At 38.3% G+C, this 19,031-nt stretch overlaps 1 protein-coding gene across 14 annotated transcripts in view; it reads right to left on the bottom strand.

Moving 5' to 3' along the window:
- LOC134336752 (elastin-like) overlaps positions 1 to 19,031 on the bottom strand; it is a 243,913-nt gene that overhangs the window by 39,700 nt on the left and 185,182 nt on the right. For 13 of the 14 annotated variants that reach the window (XM_063031179.1, XM_063031178.1, XM_063031187.1 and 10 more), the window contains 8 exons: positions 16,459 to 16,494; positions 15,298 to 15,333; positions 13,533 to 13,580; positions 12,452 to 12,487; positions 7,448 to 7,468; positions 5,898 to 5,954; positions 5,440 to 5,475; positions 593 to 637 (listed from right to left, as the gene is read on the bottom strand). In XM_063031179.1, coding sequence (XP_062887249.1) covers positions 593 to 637; positions 5,440 to 5,475; positions 5,898 to 5,954; positions 7,448 to 7,468; positions 12,452 to 12,487; positions 13,533 to 13,580; positions 15,298 to 15,333; positions 16,459 to 16,494 — 315 coding nt within the window. The remainder of the gene's footprint in view (positions 1 to 592; positions 638 to 5,439; positions 5,476 to 5,897; positions 5,955 to 7,447; positions 7,469 to 12,451; positions 12,488 to 13,532; positions 13,581 to 15,297; positions 15,334 to 16,458; positions 16,495 to 19,031) is intronic. The other variant, XM_063031182.1, reaches the window with a different exon arrangement.

Raw genomic sequence — 19,031 nt, 5'->3', positions numbered from 1 at the left:
CCCCCTCCCCCTCCAACTTTCAAATCCCTTACTCACTCTTCCTTCAGTTAGTCCTGACGAAGGGTCTTGGCCTGAAATGTCGACTGCACCTCTTCCTACAGATGCTGCTTGGCCTGCTGCGTTCACCAGCAACTTTGATGTGTGTTGCTTGAATTTTCAGCATCTGCAGAATTCCTGTTGTGTTTTTTTTTCTAATTCTGCTCTGTTGTTGTCAAGATTTTTTTGGCAAGCATTAGAGCTTGGGAAACCCAGGGTAAAATGAAGTTGAAGACATGAATGATTAACATATATAAATTGCCAAACCACTTATCTATGGGGATAGCAGATTGCTGCCAGATGTGTTTGACTTCGATCTTGAAGCAAGTGGGTCTACACTGCATTTGTACTCTGCTTTCATGGATTTAATCACTCCAAGTGCTATGAAACATACCTGACCATAAAACCAAACCCTACCCTCAGGACTTTTTCTTCCCATCTTAAAATTTAATACTTATGTCAGAAGTATAAAGGCCAGCCATTTTTGTTTTGTTAAGGTAGGTTGTAAAGTAGATCCCAATTTACATTTTATGCCTGACATTGGAAATCAACTTACCGGGTACAACTCCTGGTTGAACTCCAGGTACAGCTCCTGGGGCACCTTTGTTGTCAACAGAGAAGAAGCATAATTAAAAACACTCAATAAAGTAGTGTAATTATCATTGACAGTGTAAATTTCTAATCATTTATTTATTCATATGTGGGATATGAGGATCGTTGACAAGCCAGTATTTAATTTGCATCCTTAAATGCTTCTAAATCATTTTCTTGAACCACTGCAGTTTCTGGTTCAAGATTCCAAAGTCTTGTTTGCTGGGAACTTCCAATGTCTTGATCCAGCTCTCATGAAGGAATGACATAACTTTTCTAAGTTAAATGAATTGAAGGGCATTCAGAAGTAAATGTGCGAGTTGCCCTCATTTCCCTAAACTGTACAATGGTACAGTCTTCTACGTGGCGGTGTGCTGGCACAATGGCATCGACACGGGTGATGCCAGCAGGCTCAATAAACTGAGTAGAAAGGCTGGCTCTGTTATAGAGTCAAACTGGACACACTGGAGGCTGTGGTAGAACAAATGACCCTATGGAAAATCCTGGCAATTCTGGCCAAGATTTCTCATCCTCTGCACACCACCTTGGCTGAACAGAGGAGTATTTCTGGTAATAGACTAAAACAACCGTGCTGCTCCAAAGAGCGCTATATGAAGTCATTCTTACCCTTTGCCATTAGGCTCTATAATGAGTCATCCTATAGCTGGGGAAGTGATGACCCCCCCCCCCCCCGTTAGACTGCTTGAGGTAACTTTCTTAAAAATTCTTTCTTACTTCTCTTCTAATATTTGTATATCTGTGCACTTATAACGTTACTGTAACACTGATTTCCTTCGGGATCAATGAAGTATCTATCTGAAGAGGCCATGGCTTCCACAACAACTGCAGAATAAAAGTAGCTACAATGTTAGCCTCAAGACTCACAGCTCCCGTGACATGTTTTTTCATCCTTATTTTTGGTGTCATTCATCTAGAACTTGCACGCGGCTTCCAGGTACTCTTATTTCCGCCCAAATCCCAAAGATATGTGGTTGGCTGAGTTAACTGGCACAATGATTTGTTCGAGATAAGTGGTAGAAGATGGGGAACTTGCTGGAATGTAGGGAGAATAGGCTGCCCCAACCAAACTAAAGAGACAGGGCTGGTGAGGGAAGTTGGTAGTTGCTTTTATGCCAGCAATCCATGCATATGGTAAGTACATTGAGGCATTGCAGAGGTAAAAACCAAACAGAATGCAGAACCATAGTGTTTCAGTTACAGAGAAAGTGCTGGTAGATAGGTAACAGCCATGGTGAGACGGGCTGAGAGATCTAGAGATCATATTTGTTGTACAAGAGCTGTATAATAGTGACACAGGGCTGTTTTTGAGCTTGGTGGTCGATGCTTCTCAACCTTTTGCACCTTCTGCCGGATGAAAAGGGGAAGAAGGGACAATGACCAGGTTGAGAGGGGCAGCTTTCCCAAGTAACAGAGAGTCAATGGAGGGCGGGCTGTTTTTTTCTTGCTAGAAAGGGCTACGTTCACAACTCTCTACAATTTCTTGCGATCCTGGGCAGAGCAATTGCCATACCAAGCTGTGATGCATCTGAATAGTATGCTTTCTAAAGGTGCATCAGTAAAAATTGGGGACTTGCTGAATTTCTTTAGTCTTCTGAGGAAATGGAGGCACTGGCAAGTTTTCTTGACCACAGTGTCTACATGACTGAATCAGGAATGTCATGTTGGTGATACTTACACCTAGGAACTTCAAGCCCTTAGACGTCTGCACAGCAGCATCACATGATACAGACAGGATTATGTATTCTGCCCTGCTTCCTGAAGTCAATGGCCAGCTCTTTTGTTTTGCGGACACTGAATGACAGATTTTTGTTTTGACACCATGTTACTTGGGAGTTCTTGTGCTGGATTCCCTAAAGGTTAATTTGTAGGTTAAGTCAGATGTGAGGAAGGCGAATGTGATGTTAGCATTCGCTTCGATAGGACTAGAATATAAAAGCAAGGATATAATGTTGAGGCTTTATAAAGCACTGGCGAGGCCTCACTTGGAGTATTGTGAGCAGTTTTGGGCCCCTTATCTAAGATAGGATGTGCTGATTTTGGAGATGGTTGAAAGGAAGTTCACAAAAAAATTCTCTTTTTTGTGTCACAAAAATAGTTCTGGGATTGAAAGGCTTATCGTATGAGGAGCATTTGATAGCTCTGGGTCTGTACTCAGAAGAATGAGGGGGGGAACTCATTGAAACCTATTGAATGTTGAAAGGCCTTGATAGAGTGGATGTGGAGAAGATACTTCGAATGGTGGAGGAGTCTAAGACCAGAGGACACAGCCTCAGAACAGAGGGACATACATATATGAGGATGAATTTCTTTAGTCAGAGAGGGCTGAACCTGTGAAATTTGTTGCCACAGACAGCTGTGGAGGTCATGTCAATGTGTATATTTAAGGCAGGGATTGATAGATTTGATTAGTCGGGGCATGAAGGGATACGGGGAGAAGGCAAGAGACTGGGACTGAAATGGAAATGGATCTAACATAATCAAATGGTGGAGCAGACTCGATGGGCCAATGGACCTAATTCTGCTCTTATACCTTATGGTCATATAGTCTCTCCATCTCCTTCCTGTGTTCAACCTCATTGTTACTTGAAACCCAGCCCACTACATTGATATCATCTGCCAAGTTTTAAATGGAATCAGAGTAGAATCTGGTCACATGGAACTTTGGAGTAAAAGTAAAGAAAGGGGCTGAAGACACAGCCTAGTGTTGGGCGTTGATGTTGGTATTGATCTGAGAACATTTATTAATTGTAACAATGGCTGGTTGTGTGTGTGTGTGCCCGTAACTCCTGGTGGAGTCGTCGGGGCGCAGTCATGACAAGCTTTAGTATGCATTGTACAGCGTGTCTTGGGCATCTGAAACCTGGCGAAGCCCATCTCTCTCCAGGTTTTTTTTTTTACGAGGTCGAGTTGCTAGCTTGACACTCAACCCAGGCACGGTTGGAGAACATGCAAGGGAGCTGGCCGGAGTCGAACTCGGGACCTCTCGCCCCGTAGTCCAGTGCTGATGCCACTACGCCACCAGCCATTGTAACAATTGTAACAATGGCTGGTTATCAAACATTAAACATCAATGGGAAGAAATTGGATAGTACAAGAATCTTAATGCATGGTTAAATGATATCAACTAGACCAGGAGCAGAAAGAACAGAAAGGTAGTGAACAAATCTGGGACCTGGCGGACTTATTCTGAACTTTCCTGATTCCTGCCACATCCTGAAGATTTACTTTAGTGAACACAGAATTATGATAATGCAGTGCACTGATCACATTGTGGTGATTCAAAAATCAGACCAAGCTGGAAATCTAGAAGCAAGTGGTAAGAGTTTCTCTAGATATTTTCAAAAAGAAAGTATTTAATGAAGTGAATGTTGGTCAAATAAAAAAGTGAGTCTGGAGACTTAATGGAAAAGAAGAAGATGAATTAAAGAGATATTTTACATCAGCCTTCATTATGGATAAGAAACGCAGCATCTTGGAACTAGATGTAAATTGGGAAATGGAAGGGAGGGAAGAACGCTGGAAAATTACAATCACCAGTTCAGTGGTAGGAAGCAAATTACTGGAAATGACAAGTCTCTGTGTCTTGTTGGACTTCATCTCTCGAAGCATTAACTTGACCGTCGGAGAAAGTAGCCATTATTTATATTCAGCTTAGGGGTGAGTCACAGATATAATGGCTGAAGAAACTGAGTTTACCTAACCTGCTCCTTTACCCCGGACCAAATTAAGGCAGGTTTTTAACCATGGATAGCCCACAATCTCCTGATCTACTGGAGTCGAGTCCTCAAGAAAATCAAATACTGAGAGAGACATGACAGTAAATTCAGAGAAGACATCGCCTTTGGTGGAGTTAATACTTATCTACTCCTCCTCTTGCTGTTGTGTAATCATTGTGTAGTGCATTCTCATAATGGTGAGATTAAAGAGCATGCACAGTTAGTGGAAAAGTGCAACACAGGCTGTGGAGAGCGGCTTAGACGTAGCTGCTCCTTTGGGAGAGTACGGTAAATGGCTACCTGCATATGGAGCACATACCAGACCAAAACAAACTGGCACAGGACTCAGTGTTGTATATTTTAATAAGCTAATTAATTTCTTTTCCACTTTATAGTTTTGATTTCAAAAGCGAAAGGGTTAAGAGTTGAGGAGAAAGATAAAAAATGCTGTGAAACTAAATTTAACGTTTAGTGAAGAACTTTCATGCTATTAGGTAAAATACGCTTCTTTGGGGAGCGTACATATCTGTATATCAATATGAACAAATGAAACAGTCAATATTACCCTCAGGATGTCGCAATAGTGATTAAAATAAAATATGTATTATTTCAAAGGTTAACACTTCTGAAAATAATGTGATTGATACATTCAATCATTCGCTTTGATTATAAACTGATTTAAGGCTTGAGCGTGTAGCAATCTTAGGTCAGGGTAAAAGTGCTGTTAATTGAATCACCTACCAGTACAACATAAAACTGCATTTTCAATTTAATTCCTATTACACTTGTCTCTATATAAAATAATTAAAAAATGCCTTGAACCTATTTTAATTTCCACCTTTGAGCATAAACATCAAGCTTCGCTTCGCATGATGGTGAAGAACCTCCTGTTCCAGTCAACTCAGAAGCAATTTGTTGTGTAAAAATTTTTATTATTATTCATTAATAACAAAACATGTTGATCTACCTCCCAGAGGCTAATCTTTAATAGCTATCATTGACAGCATTAATTTCATTCCACAAAGAAAATACTTTTTGAACTCTCCAGAGTATTAACTAAAGTATGAAGATTTACCTCCATATTTAGCTGCTTTACCATCAGCTAGCCCACCTGTAATATTATAAGATTGACAGCATAAGGAAACAGCTGAGGCTATTTGCATATAGCAATGAGCTTATAGTGTTATAAAGATCAACCATCATTCCTGAATTTTGAAATATTTGAGATAACGAGGAATGTAGCCTTATTGGTACTGCTGTTGAATGCCTTGCACTGAGTACATGGATGAATATATTTTCAATGATTACAACATTTTGGGTTATCTTGTCCAAAACTTTCTAAAGTATGCTCTACATTTTAACTCTGAAAACAAAGTTCGACATAAATATTTAGAGACTATTCTCAAGATGGTTTTTAGTTTAAAGGGGATCATTTTAATTTGTTCATGCTTATATCTAGTTCAAGATAAATTCATAGCAAGTTCCTGTTTAGAGAACTGGAACAGGGTAATTTAAATATTTCGCTCCACTTACCTGGCACAACTCCTGGTTGAACTCCTGGCCCAGCACCTGGAACTGCTCCTGGTACTCCTGTGTAATCATTGAGGGAGAGTGACATCCAAGCAACATAATGAATAAACTGTGACTTCTTTCTCAGAAACTATCAGATAATACATTCAATAATGTCTTTCAAAAACTGAAAACAGGAGCCTCAGAGTTTACTGTGGCTTTTTCAAAGAGCAAGTACATTAATTCCATGCCTTCCTCTTTCCTGTTATGCAATAACTTTTTCAAGCATTTATCCTATGCATCTAATGCTCCCAATTTTTGACTCCAATAAAATTTTGGATTATGATTCCTAGTTTCTCTGAGAATACCCTCTCTTCCTATGTCCTGACTCACTTAGATAATATAGTTTGCCCAAGGTCAAAGATGCAGATTTGTTATTTTGCCTTGCTGTCACATGCCTGAACTGCAGGTATTTGTAAATGCTATTTTTTTCAAAACTGACTGTAAATTTTTCCATGTTGTTTCAATGCTCAACACATGTGATGTGCAGACTCTTTCATATTTGATACCAGTTGGTGTCAACATTAGTCTAATTGATCTTCAGCAATTACGCAAAACAAGCGATGGCAAACCAATGGTTAATTTAGGAACTATTTGATTTCTCTCTCAACTAATCATAAAATAGGATGTGTATCAAAACCAACAATGACCAGTCCAAATTTTTGAACTGGAACAATGTATCTCACAAATGATTACAATAATGTTCTACGCAGTTAAATCTGTTCTCAGTGTAAAACAAAAACAGCATTACATTGTTTAATTTTTAGGCAATCTCTTCTTATGCTTTAACAACAAATGCCTAAAGTATTCAAACACCGAGTAGATTAAAAGGGGAACTAAATAGAAGCAGACTGCAGAAGTAGATCTGCTATATCTTTAGTGCAACAAAAAAGACTAGTGTCAGATGGTTATAAATCTTCAACCCAGGCAGTGCGATAAACAAGAAGCTATAAACTTTATTCAATTTTTGTCAACAAGTGAGATGTTTTGAATAAAGGTTTATTGTAAATGTAGTATATTAAACAAGGCAGTGTTAATCAGTGCCAAGGATACAATAAACGAACACGTATCCTGTAATTTAACAATTATGATCTAAATTGGAACTATTAATTATCACAAAAGAAATGAACTTATACTGGGAACAAAGGTAAACAATGTCATACACCTACAAATAGTTACTTCAATTACTTTCCTGATACTATTTACTTTTACTTTGTGTTTGAAGATATAAAGTTGCTGAAGGGGAGAAACTGTGTGATTGTCTGTTAACTGAAGAATTTACAATAAGTAAAAATGTGTCAATATCATGTGACCATTAATGGAAACTTAATGCAACCAATGAACATCAAGCTGTTAGTAATAAGGCAATACATGAATTGTATAAAAAATCCATTGCATAATCCAGTCAGTTGTCTTCATTGTAACATCACTAATTAAATGTGTTCAACATGATAATATAACTAATACTGTATCCAAATAACAGTGAATCAAATAAATTTAAACAATGACAATACCTTGTATAGCTCCCGGTACACCTATATTAACAGCAAATAAAAATGTTATTATGTTGAATGTTAAAGGCAGAACTGATGTTATGGCATTAGTTAATATTCCATTAGCTTGAGTCATCAGAACATTCTCTTCAGTTCTTATTGGGGCAGATCTTCTGATGACTGGAAAATCTCTTGCTAGTTGTACACTAGTCAGAGTAACAGCTTTCAACATTTTCTCAGGTCATAACTTTAATAAAATGATTCACCAATACAACGCAACAATAGCATTCAGCTAATTATATGCTCAGTGAACTATAAATCCAATTAAAGGTGGAATAAAGCTGTTATGACTTAACCACAAAATACAGGACATTTCACATCATGAAGTTATAGAGACAGTGTTACACAACACAGAAAAAGACCTTCTGCCCATAATGTCCATGGCAACCCCAAAGTACTGATCTATACTAATCTCATTTACCAGTACTTGCTCTATTGGCTAGTATGCCTTGGAGATTCAAGTGCTCGTTCAATTGCTTCTTAAATGTTTTCAGAGTACCCACTCCCTTTGGCACTATAGTACAGATTGCAACCACACTTTGGGTGAAATATTTCTTTCTCAGCTCACTTCTAAATCTCTTATACCTTACTTTAAATCTATATCCTTTGGGCTTAGATATGATTGCCATGGAGAAAAGTTTTCTACTATTTACCCTATGTGTGGCTCTCATAGGTTTGAACGTTTCTGCTCAAAGGAAAGCAAATCTAGTCTATCCACCTATAATCACGACATCCTGACAAATCTCCTCTGCAGCCTCTCCAGTGCAATCCTGTTTTTCCTTTACTGTAGCAATGATAACTGCACACAAGGTTCCAGCTGTGGCCAAACTAATATTTCATATATTTTGCTGTTACATGCTGCAAGGATGGGCATATTTGGAATAACCTGTGCAGATACAGGACTGCAGTCCTCCATTCTGTGGATACAAGCTCGCCCCCACGCTCACAGGGCCCTCTCTCTCATTTGAAGCTTGTTTACAAAATAAGGATTCCATGTGTCCACATGAAAAGGATTAAAGTCTATGGGATATCATCAGACCTTACTCAAACTGGATAAAGTGAATGCATCTTTCCTCGTGTTTGCATCTTAAATTTATTTGGTATTTTTAAATTTTGGACTCAGTTATATCATTTTCCCCATATACTAATAGTGATTTTAACCCAGCATGCCTGGTAGAAATGACAACCTGCAACAGTTACTGAAATAGCACCTGGAAGATGTGTCCAAGTAGCATATGAAATTAGAACAATACAATGCAGAAATGAAACGTAGATTGATGACACTTTAATGGCTAAAATTTCCTTAACTACACACCAAATACACTTACTCAGCCCCTGTTAAACGCATATAGCAATCGCTAGATTTTTTTTTCTGAATTTTGGGACAAAGCTATGTCATTAGTAGAAGCAGGTTATTAATATCACCAGTGGGTTTATCTGTTGACATCCCATTCAATCATCATTGTCTTCTATTTAAACCTAGTTTTCTGAGTAGGCATCAAAAACACCCATGAAAAGGTGGCAGATTTCTTTCTCCAAGTGAAATACTCTGCTGATCAGACACATCTTTTTGGCAGAAAAACCTCATACATATATACAGATTCATGACCCATCAGAACTGAAAAATATTTAAAAATATTTACACAAGCCCCCCCCCCCACCAAAAAGACCACATCCTTGTTGAGGTTTGGAGGCTTGCATGTCTCAACAACCTGGAGAGCTGTGTTGGCTGGAGTCAGGGATATATGCTTTGGCTCTTGGTAGGGTCAGCCATGCCAAAAAGGTCAAAGGGTAGAGGACAGACTCGGAGTGGTTCACCTGTCCTCCTTATTCGGGGGTTCAGCTCAGGCTAACAACCTTGACTGGTCAAAAAAGAATTGTTACAGGAACAGCAATGAAAATTCTTTCTATACAGACGGAGATGGAGAACCTTCATTGCTACCCTGAATGTCTGCGGTGTAAAGAGCAGTAAGTTATATGAGCACAGGGCCAGAGGATAATGGGAAGGTTTAATCAGCATCAGGTTTGTTACCTCTGTTATATGCCATGAAATTTGTTGTTTTGTGGCAGCAGTACAGTGTATGATATAAACAATTACCATAAGTTACAATAGATAAATAAACAAACAAACAGATAAATAAAGAGTGCAAAAGAGCTATAGCAAGGTAGCATTCATGAGTTCTAAGACCATTCAGAAATCGAGTGGCAGAGGGGAAGGTGTTTCTAAAATGTTGAGTGTGGGCCTTCAATCTCCCGTACCTCTCTTCCTCCCTCCCCCCCATGGTAGTAATGAGAAGAGGGCATATCCTGGATAATAAGGGTCCTCAATGATAGATGTCTCCTTCTTGAGCCACTACCTTTTGAGGATGTTCTCAATGTCGGGTTGTGTTGTGGCTGCTGCTGGAGTTGGCTAAGTCTACAACCCACTGTAGACTCCTTCAACCTTGTGCATTGGCGCCTCCTGATGCAGACAGTCAGGAAGATGCGCAAAATAGATAATAACGTGAGGAAAAGGGATGTCGGTGCTGAAAGTCAAAAAAGCAAAGGATAGGTCTAGGGGAGGTGAAAAGGATCGCAACAGAGCCGTTGTTAGCAGCACTGCCAAAGCAAGCAGTGGATGTCATCCAAAGTTGTTGAACTTGATATTTAGTTTGGATTTATATAACGCAATTGAAAGATGCAATTTAGATTCTACAAATCAGCGCAGGAAGCTGAGGGTGAAGAGGCTGTGTGTAGTAGAAAATTAAATAAACAGGCAACTGGGCTCAGCAAAGTTTTACCTCCCCTATACATTAAAAAGAGGGAAATGAAATAATATTCTAAATCAGAACAGCAACTCAAATACCACTCATTACAACAGTGGAGTGTAGAAGAGGATCTCTGATGAAGTTTGAAGTGGATGGGATGCGGCAGGAGAAGACCACGAACATACACTCAATGGCCACTCTGTAAGGTGCAGGAGGTACTGAATAATGTGGTCATTGAGTGTATTTCTTGGTCAAGATGATGGATGTGTGTATTGGAGGTTAAATGTTCCCACGCTCCTGAAGCTTTTCATCTTCATGTACAGGTAATGAGTTTGAGAGGTGCCTTCAGAGTTGTTTAGGTGATCAAATAGGGTCATTTTGCAGACAGTGCACACTGCAGCCACATGTCCTGGTGATGGAAAGACTGAATGTACACTTTGGCTTTGTTCTTTTAGTTCTAGCCTGCAGCATTTTTAAAATATTATTTTTCTTTAACATGCCTTTCCAGCTAGGGGCTGGTATGCTTCCTCACTATTTTAAGGAGGAGTTAAAATAGCCCAGATTTTACACTGCTGAGGTAAGATGTGGGTGGCAGGGTGGAGATAAGTCTCTACCTAAGGAGGCTCAAGACTCTCCTTTCCTCTGCTAGCCTGCAGGTCACCCCTGGGCAAGGTGTAGCAGCTGCTTAGGCCCCTGACAGGGTCACGTGAAGTCGTGGGGACAGGTCACGTGAGCAGCTGGGGCATATCACAATTCCTGGTTATGTGACCACTGACACCAGGCAGATAATCTCGGAAGAGTATTAATAATGACTGGGGTCACCTGTCTTGTGAAGAAACTGCCTAGAAGAAGGCAATGGCAAACCACTTCTGTAGAAAAATTTGCCAAGAAAAATCGTGGTCATGGAAAGATCATGTCATATGTCATACCACACAGCTCATAATGAATGAATGGGTCTTCAACTGCCTAATCTTCACTTGGCTCAGATTTACACTTAGTTTTGTGATTCTGGTAATCTGATAACACTTTACTTTGCAGACTTGCACAACATGGTGTAGTCTTTGATTGATAGTTCTGCTACCTGCTCTACATAGACATGTAAACAAATGAGTAATATATTATTTCAACAATATCAACTTTACATCTTGCCCTGGGAATTAGCATATGCAATAAGAAATGTAATGTGATCTCTCCTGCTGCAGTAATTTTATTTGTTCCCTCTTTTTTAATACTTCTGTAGGTAACTGGCACTAATTTTACATTCAAAAGAAGAATGAAATAAACACACACACAAAAAAAATCCAGAAACATACATCATTCTGATGCAAGGTCATCAGTCCAAAATCGGAATTCACCTCCTAGACCAGTAGAACTGTAAACAACAGGAATTCTGCAGATGCTGGAAATTCAGGCAACACACATCAAAGTTGCTGGTGAACACAGCAGGCCTGGCAGCATCTCTAGGAAGAGGTACAGTCGACGTTTCAGGCCGAGACCCTTCGTCAGGACTAACTGAAGGAAGAGTGAGTAAGGGATTTGAAAGCGGGAGGGGGAGGGGGAGATCTAAAATGATAGGAGAAGACAGGAGGGGGAGGGATGGAGCCAAGAGCTGGACAGGTGATTGGCAAAGGGGATATGAGAGGATCATGGGACAGGAGGCCCAGGGAGAAAGACAAGGGGGAGGGGGAAAACCCAGAGGATGGGTAAGGGGTATAGTCAGAGGGACAGAGGGAGAAAAAGGAGAGTGAGAGAAAGAATGCGTGTATAAAAATAAATAATGGATGGGGTACGAGGGGGAGGTGGAGCATTAGCAGAAGTTAGAGAAGTCAATGTTCATGCATGACCCCATCCGTAATTTATTTTTATACACACATTCTTTCTCTCCTCTCCTTTTTCTCCCTCTGTCCCTCTGACTATACCCCTTGCCCATCCTCTGGGTTTCCCCACCCCCCTTGACTGAAAGATGCACAAACTTCCAGGGGACAAATAAGGAACATAAAGTGGAACGAAGGAAAATGAATATGGCAGATGCTATCAGGGTGTCATATCAGATATTCTTTAATTCCTATACCTTTGTGAATTTGGTGTAGGTCTTGCTCCTTTTGTTGTGGACTTTATAAATAAAAATTCACCTGACTTTGATGTTATGAATAAAAAAAACCTATTATGAACTTGAAAATAATGTGAATTAGTGTGGAAATTTCAGAAGTTGGCTCACCTGCAAATTTTGCAGCTTTAGCTGCCGCAGCTCCATCTACAACAAAAGGCAGATATGGAGTGAAAACTTTCTTCCAACAATGTGGGCTGATTATCCAATTACCACACGAATGCTTGTATATTCTTTTCCAAGAATTCCATGGTTTGCTACTTACTTCCTATTATTAACAGTTTTAAATCTTTTTTCCTTGTCCAGACCCTTCCCCTTCTGACCATAATTGCACTTAAGGCTCCCTGCTTCTTCATGATCCTGAGCCCAACCCCCAACATTCACCTTCTTCCTTCTGGCCTGCTTCTCTCTCCCAAGAAACCCCAGACCCAAACTGAAAAAGCGCACCCTTCTTTTCAATGACCCAGACGCAACACGGTTTAAGTACCCCATTTTATCACCCACCTCACAGTTCTGCATGCACTCAAACGTTTAGGCTACAGTCTTGAAAAATTGACAATTATCAATAACATAAACAAACTAAAAACCCAGAAAATGTAGTAAGCAGCTTCTGTGGAAAAGGAAGGAGAGTTAATGCTCAGGTCAAAAATGTGACAGAGGGTCATCAACCAACAGCTTCTGTTTGAATTTCAGATTTTCAATGTGTGAATTTCTTAATTTTCACAGGTAGTTTTATATGAAAAGGGGTAATTTCAAAACCAATATGCTGATGATTCTGCCAACTATAAGTTTGGCGAATTTTGCTATCTTTTGGACATTTCTTCTAGCAGCAGCCTGTGAGCACATTTCCTCAAGCAGAAATCTGATTCTTTACTCTTTCAAAGTAAGACTGAGAAGTAATCTATTGGAGGCGTTCAAATGATAGCAGACATCTATTAATGAGGATAAACAACAGAATAGTCTGCTTGCCCTTGGCTAGGCAGTTAGTCTCCTTTTGGGAGCATGACTTCATTATGTACCTATGTCAAATAAAACCCTAAGGGCATTTTAATAGCTGATTGATATGAAATGAATAATTTAAATTACAGAGTATGATTTTCTGCTATTGCAAAATTCATGAGAACGAAACCTACATTTTTCCGTCAATTTATCACAATGAAGTTACAATCTCATTGACTGCATGCCAAAATACCTGGTACACCTCCTGGAATGCCTCGGGGTAAACCGTCTGAGACACCCGCTGGAAGGAAAAATAAGCATTACAAGAACTACAGAAATATATCTCACACTATTGAATGAATTTTATTTTTTTAAGCATTTACATCAAACCATCAACACGTCTAAATTGAACAATATGAGAATGGTTGAAAATAAGCCAGAGGCAATACGAATCCAAGTATCTATTATAAATATATAAAGGGCAAAAGCATAACATAGTGAAAACAAGGGCCTATTAGAGACCAAAATTATATGTGGATGCAGAAAACCTTGGAATGGTTAATCACTACTTTGTGTCAACTTTCACAGAACTGGGGTCAATACAGTTGTTGAACTGGCAGAGAAAACATGGAATATTGGCTGTGTGTTCACCCAATTGCTTCAGTCAACACATTTCTTTCGCTTGTTAGACCAAGCCAGCTCCAGCCTCATCAGTCAAGTATATCATGTGGCGAAGTTTGAACAGCCATGCTACAAAAAATACTTTACAGCTAACTAAACCATATCAATGACTTAGTCAGCTGTCAAAATAACGACTTTTTATGAATGTTTGCGGCTTTCAGAAATATTCAAAAAACTGGAGGTAGTTCAAATGCAGATTCTCCAGTGTAGGTTAATTACAAGACGTTCATATGGTAGGACTGGAATCCACGAGCATTCCATTTGTATAGTGTTGTTGGCAAAACCCCAAGAAACGTGCACCAGGAAGGCCAAAGATATCCCACTGTCCCACTAAGTATGTTAGAGACCAAGAGAATATACTGTGTTCAGGAGTTTAACATTGATATATTGCCAGGCAGGTTAAAACGTTTCCCAGTATGTTAAGCAAAGCAAGGAAAGGAACAACAAAGGCTCTGATTATAGTTTATATTTCTCCCTGGACCCACATTGCTGGCTTGGTACTGCTGTTTAAAAAGAGAGGGAAAAAAGCAGACCCAGAAACTGCAGGATAATAAGCCTCACATTGATGGTGAGCAAATCACAAGTTATTCCCAGTTTATGGCAATGTTCCATTCCTGTGAATTGATTGCAACCCAGACAGCTCACAAATCGGAAATGCGGCTGTGAACTGTTTTTACAGGTGACTGAGGATGGCTGCAGCCCGCAGCAGCTGGCAAATCCAAACCACCAACGTCCCAAATGCTTGTTCACAGGCATGGGCGGAACATAAATTAGAGTTTCTAAGCTGGGGAGGACCTGTACAAGAAAAATTCTGACAGACATTTTAAATCATTTTCAAATCAATCAGTTTGCATTGTATAGAGAAACTTTTGTATGACCAATTGTACTTATGAGGAAGTTTTCGTCAAGTCCACATGGAAATAATTCAAAATGATTGACAAAATTCCATATTACAGACTGGTCAGGGAAGTAAGAGATCTAGGGTTTGAAGGAAAGTATGTAACACCGGTGATAAGCTACCCGAAATAAGGGACTGTTGGAGGAATCTAGGGAAAGATTGAGCAAGATGAAAAGTACAGACTGGGTGGACAAATGCACATTGGGCTATATGGCATATTAGATTGTGTTTCCCTTGGCAAATCAGTTAGGTGATTGAATACTCCTGACTTCACTCTGTCTCAGATAAAGATCTGACAGCGGAATCAGTCAGCACTTGCATTTTAATTGCAGATAAAAGCAAAGTGGAAATTTTAAGTTGACACACTGCATGGGAATACATGCCATATACAGTATTAGTTCAATATATTACAAAGAATCAAAGATGCTCTTTAGTTCACCTGGAAGGCCTCCAGGAACACCTCCCGGCAGAGCACCTGCAATGTAAAGATAGGAGTTACATAAGACTACAGAGTATATCTTAAATTTTAAAACTTTTAAAAATTATTTAAAAAGAAAATACTAGTTCTTTTTCTTACATCTGATTATCAGAGATATTCAAAAACTGTTAAATTCCTCTCAGACATGACAGGAGGTATGAAAATTTAATAAAATAATAAAACAGAGAAGGAACCATTTGCCCTACTGAATTGTCAGATCTTTGGTGGAATAATATGACCAGTCCCTCTCCTCTGCTCTTTCTCAGCAAACCTAAATGTTTTTCCATTTCGATTACTTATCCTATTTTTTCCCCTGAAGTTAGCTACTGGATCTGCATTCGAAATGACAACTTTTTTCTCCCCATCTTCCTAATACTTAGTCATATAATTATTTGTCTCTTTCTGTAATTCCTTTAAAAGTGTAGCATTTTCTGCAGATTCATTAACTTTCCTTTAGAGATTTACCAATCCTCTGCCTTAAATTTCATTAATTTCAATGTTAAAGTTCAATTGACGGCAGATCTTTGGAGCAATGATTATCAAATTCCCAATATATGGTGACAATTTTTTTTCATATCTACAGTAAGTATGTTAAACTGTTTTTTGTTTTGTGGCTGTGGGAAGACAAATCTCAGGGTTGTATACTGCATACTTACTTTGATAATAAATGTATTTTGAAATTTTTAGTGGCTGAGAAGTAATTATAGAATAATAATGCTTTAAAATGTAAGACAAATTAGTTGGCTCCAACTTATGGCCAAATATGGAGTTCCAGCTCATATAACACATTCTGGTGGGACATGCAGTAGATATTGTTCATTTTATGGTTATCTAAACAAGAACAGATTCTGAAAAAATAATTACGTGCTTTGAAAATGTAGATTAATACATCTCTAATATGTTTGTTTTTGTTAAATATACAGAAAACAGAACTGATAGTAATATCTGACTAATAAAAGCCATTGTAAAAACATGGTAGCTGGGATAAAACTCTTTGATGATGGATTTAATTGTTTTGTAGATCCCAGAACCACCAACCAGCTATTTCTTAAGGAAATAATATACTCCGAATACAAAAATAATATTATGTTTTTATAAATCATAAAAATAGAAAAAGTGTACCTCTATATTTAGCAGCTTTAGCCGCTGCATATGCAGCTGCAATGATAAAAGATCGAGAAGTTATAACCCAATAAAGACAGTTACTCAGAATGTACATCAATGATCAACAGCATTGCTTCACCTCAGGTAACCACTTTTACTGAAAAATAACAATATTAATGCAATAAAAATAGCAATGTTAGTACATTCCAATCCAAAAATTAAGATATGAGTGCCTTTAAAATCACATAAAAAATGGAATAATTTGGTCCTGTTGATAGGTCATTGGCTATCAAGAGGATCAAATGCTAACTTGGTTTTATCAACAGGATCAAATAATAACTCACTGGAGTATTAACTTGACTTCTTTTTCCAAAGATACTTCCTGACTTCAGAGCATTTCCAGCATGTTCTGGTTTCATATGTAACATGGAAGTACTTTCACACTTTAATTCCCATCTAATAGGCATAACTTATCATGGATGGAAATCATCCTATTCTTTACTAAAAGAGCACACATTGAAGCAGGATGTGAACTATCTCACAAAACTCATTGCAATGGTTAATTAATTTACAGAAAAAACTTGTTGAGCACTGCGCTGTGCTTGAGTATCTACTAAGCTCACTAATTCCCAGGCTCATTGCATGTTCCAGGAACAATTTCCTAGGAAGGGCTAACTAATTCAGCACTTAAGTTGCATGTGTATTTAGATCATATATGGAATTTCACCACTCATCACACATTGAAATTGATGTAGAATGTAGATAGGCAGCTTGTGTTTCTCAGAATTAATGATGCTGATCCATTTACATTCTTTACTGGGAGCAACAGCTATCTCAATTACATTCCAAAGAAGTTTCTAAGAAAAATATGACTTCCTTTTTCATGGAAAACTTTATGGATATGATCTTAAATAAAAATATTGTGAACAAACTTTGACATCACGTTGTTCACTTGTTAAAGTTTATTATAACCAATTGTAAACTGACATTTAATTTAGTACAATGGGGAAGCAAATTTGCACAAAGCCCAATAAATAATGTTAGCCAATTGACTTGTTTAATCATTTATACTAGCTGAAGGATGCTCTTCATTAAATAATGTTCTGAGATGTTTTGTGTCATTTTGAATCACTACATCAAGATCATTTAAATACCTCATTGTAAAGAAGGCATTTTCGACAACACAGCAATCTACTGAAGTACTGGTGTTATAAAACGGTTTAAAATCACCAATACTGCTTTCTGATTTCCACATGAAAAAATAGTAACCGGCAGTAAAAAAATCCTTCTATACTTAAACAGTGGTTGGGCCAACAGTACTATATGGCTAGCTTTGTCAATTAATCATTCTTTTAGAGGGGAGTAGACAAAAATGTTCTCACTGCACTCTTATGTGCAAAAATGCCTTTTGGTTTAATTCCTAAATCACTGAGAAATAATTGCAATTTTTTCCCTTAATACCTATTAATGTAGTATATATAAGTGATCCTAACTCATAGCTCTGAACAGAACAAAATGACTAAAATGTGTACTTCTTGCAGAATCCTTTTCAGGTAACCTTCCTTCACTGATTTATTTCATTCTGTAACTCAAGTAACTTTTTGTTTTACAAAGCCTAAAATAACCTCTCATGGTCTGAGTCGACGTTCCCCTAAAATAACACAAGTTAGGGAACTTGCTCAGAATGCTCAGAAATAATGATGAAATATTTAAAAATATTAACATTTAAGGAACAATGTAGTGCATTATTGGAAGTTATTTTTGTGTCTGTGAGGAAATATTTGGAGAGAAAAGAAAACAGAACTGAAAATTAGTGCATACATCAAAATTTGATCAAAGGTTCAGATTTATTGCCCTATTTAGTTGTCATGTGATAAGATACATTTTGGCACCCTTAATTTAGTTAAGACCAAATTAAATTGTAGACACACCCAAAAATTCACAGGCACAGAAACACATGTACACACAAACACCCATGCACTCACAAGTACACACACACACACACACACACACACACAGAAACAAATTCAATTAAATTCACCTTGATAATGGGTGTACTTCTTGTTTCCTCTGACCAGAAGAAACAAAAAGTACACCCATTATCAAGGTGGAGGAAATGACCCATTACCCAGTTCCCCAGTCAGATATCTGCACAGAGTCAGACACTAAGGCTTTTCAAAAGTACACATATTAGTACTTAGTCAATAAATCAAAACAAATTGTAATGTAACAGTAGCACGTTTATGTGGCTTCTATATACATAACTTGTCCTCAGGTCATGAAATCTCTGCTTATGTGCATCCCTGAGATACGAATAAACACACACAAGTTCAGAAGTCCAACACATGACCAGATATTTGATCCCATGAATGGCATGCCACTGTGCAAATGAAAACAGTTGATTGAAAAACAAACAGAAGTTTTCCACTACTCATTATCTTGAGAGTGGACTATTGAGAGCAGGTAGGTACAAATTTATTGATGATCAGGTAACATTGGTGAAGGTGAAGGGATAGATTCCATATTGAGAGCAGTGTTTGTGGTTCTTTACAAGTATTTTGTGGTTTAAGTCTTGCAGTCTTTTCCATTAA

The sequence above is a fragment of the Mobula hypostoma genome, chromosome 23, assembly GCF_963921235.1.
Source record: "Mobula hypostoma chromosome 23, sMobHyp1.1, whole genome shotgun sequence".
Taxonomy (NCBI): Eukaryota; Metazoa; Chordata; class Chondrichthyes; order Myliobatiformes; family Myliobatidae; genus Mobula; species Mobula hypostoma.
The sequence above is the reverse complement of the archived record's forward strand: the minus strand, read 5'-3'. Positions and strand labels throughout refer to the sequence as shown.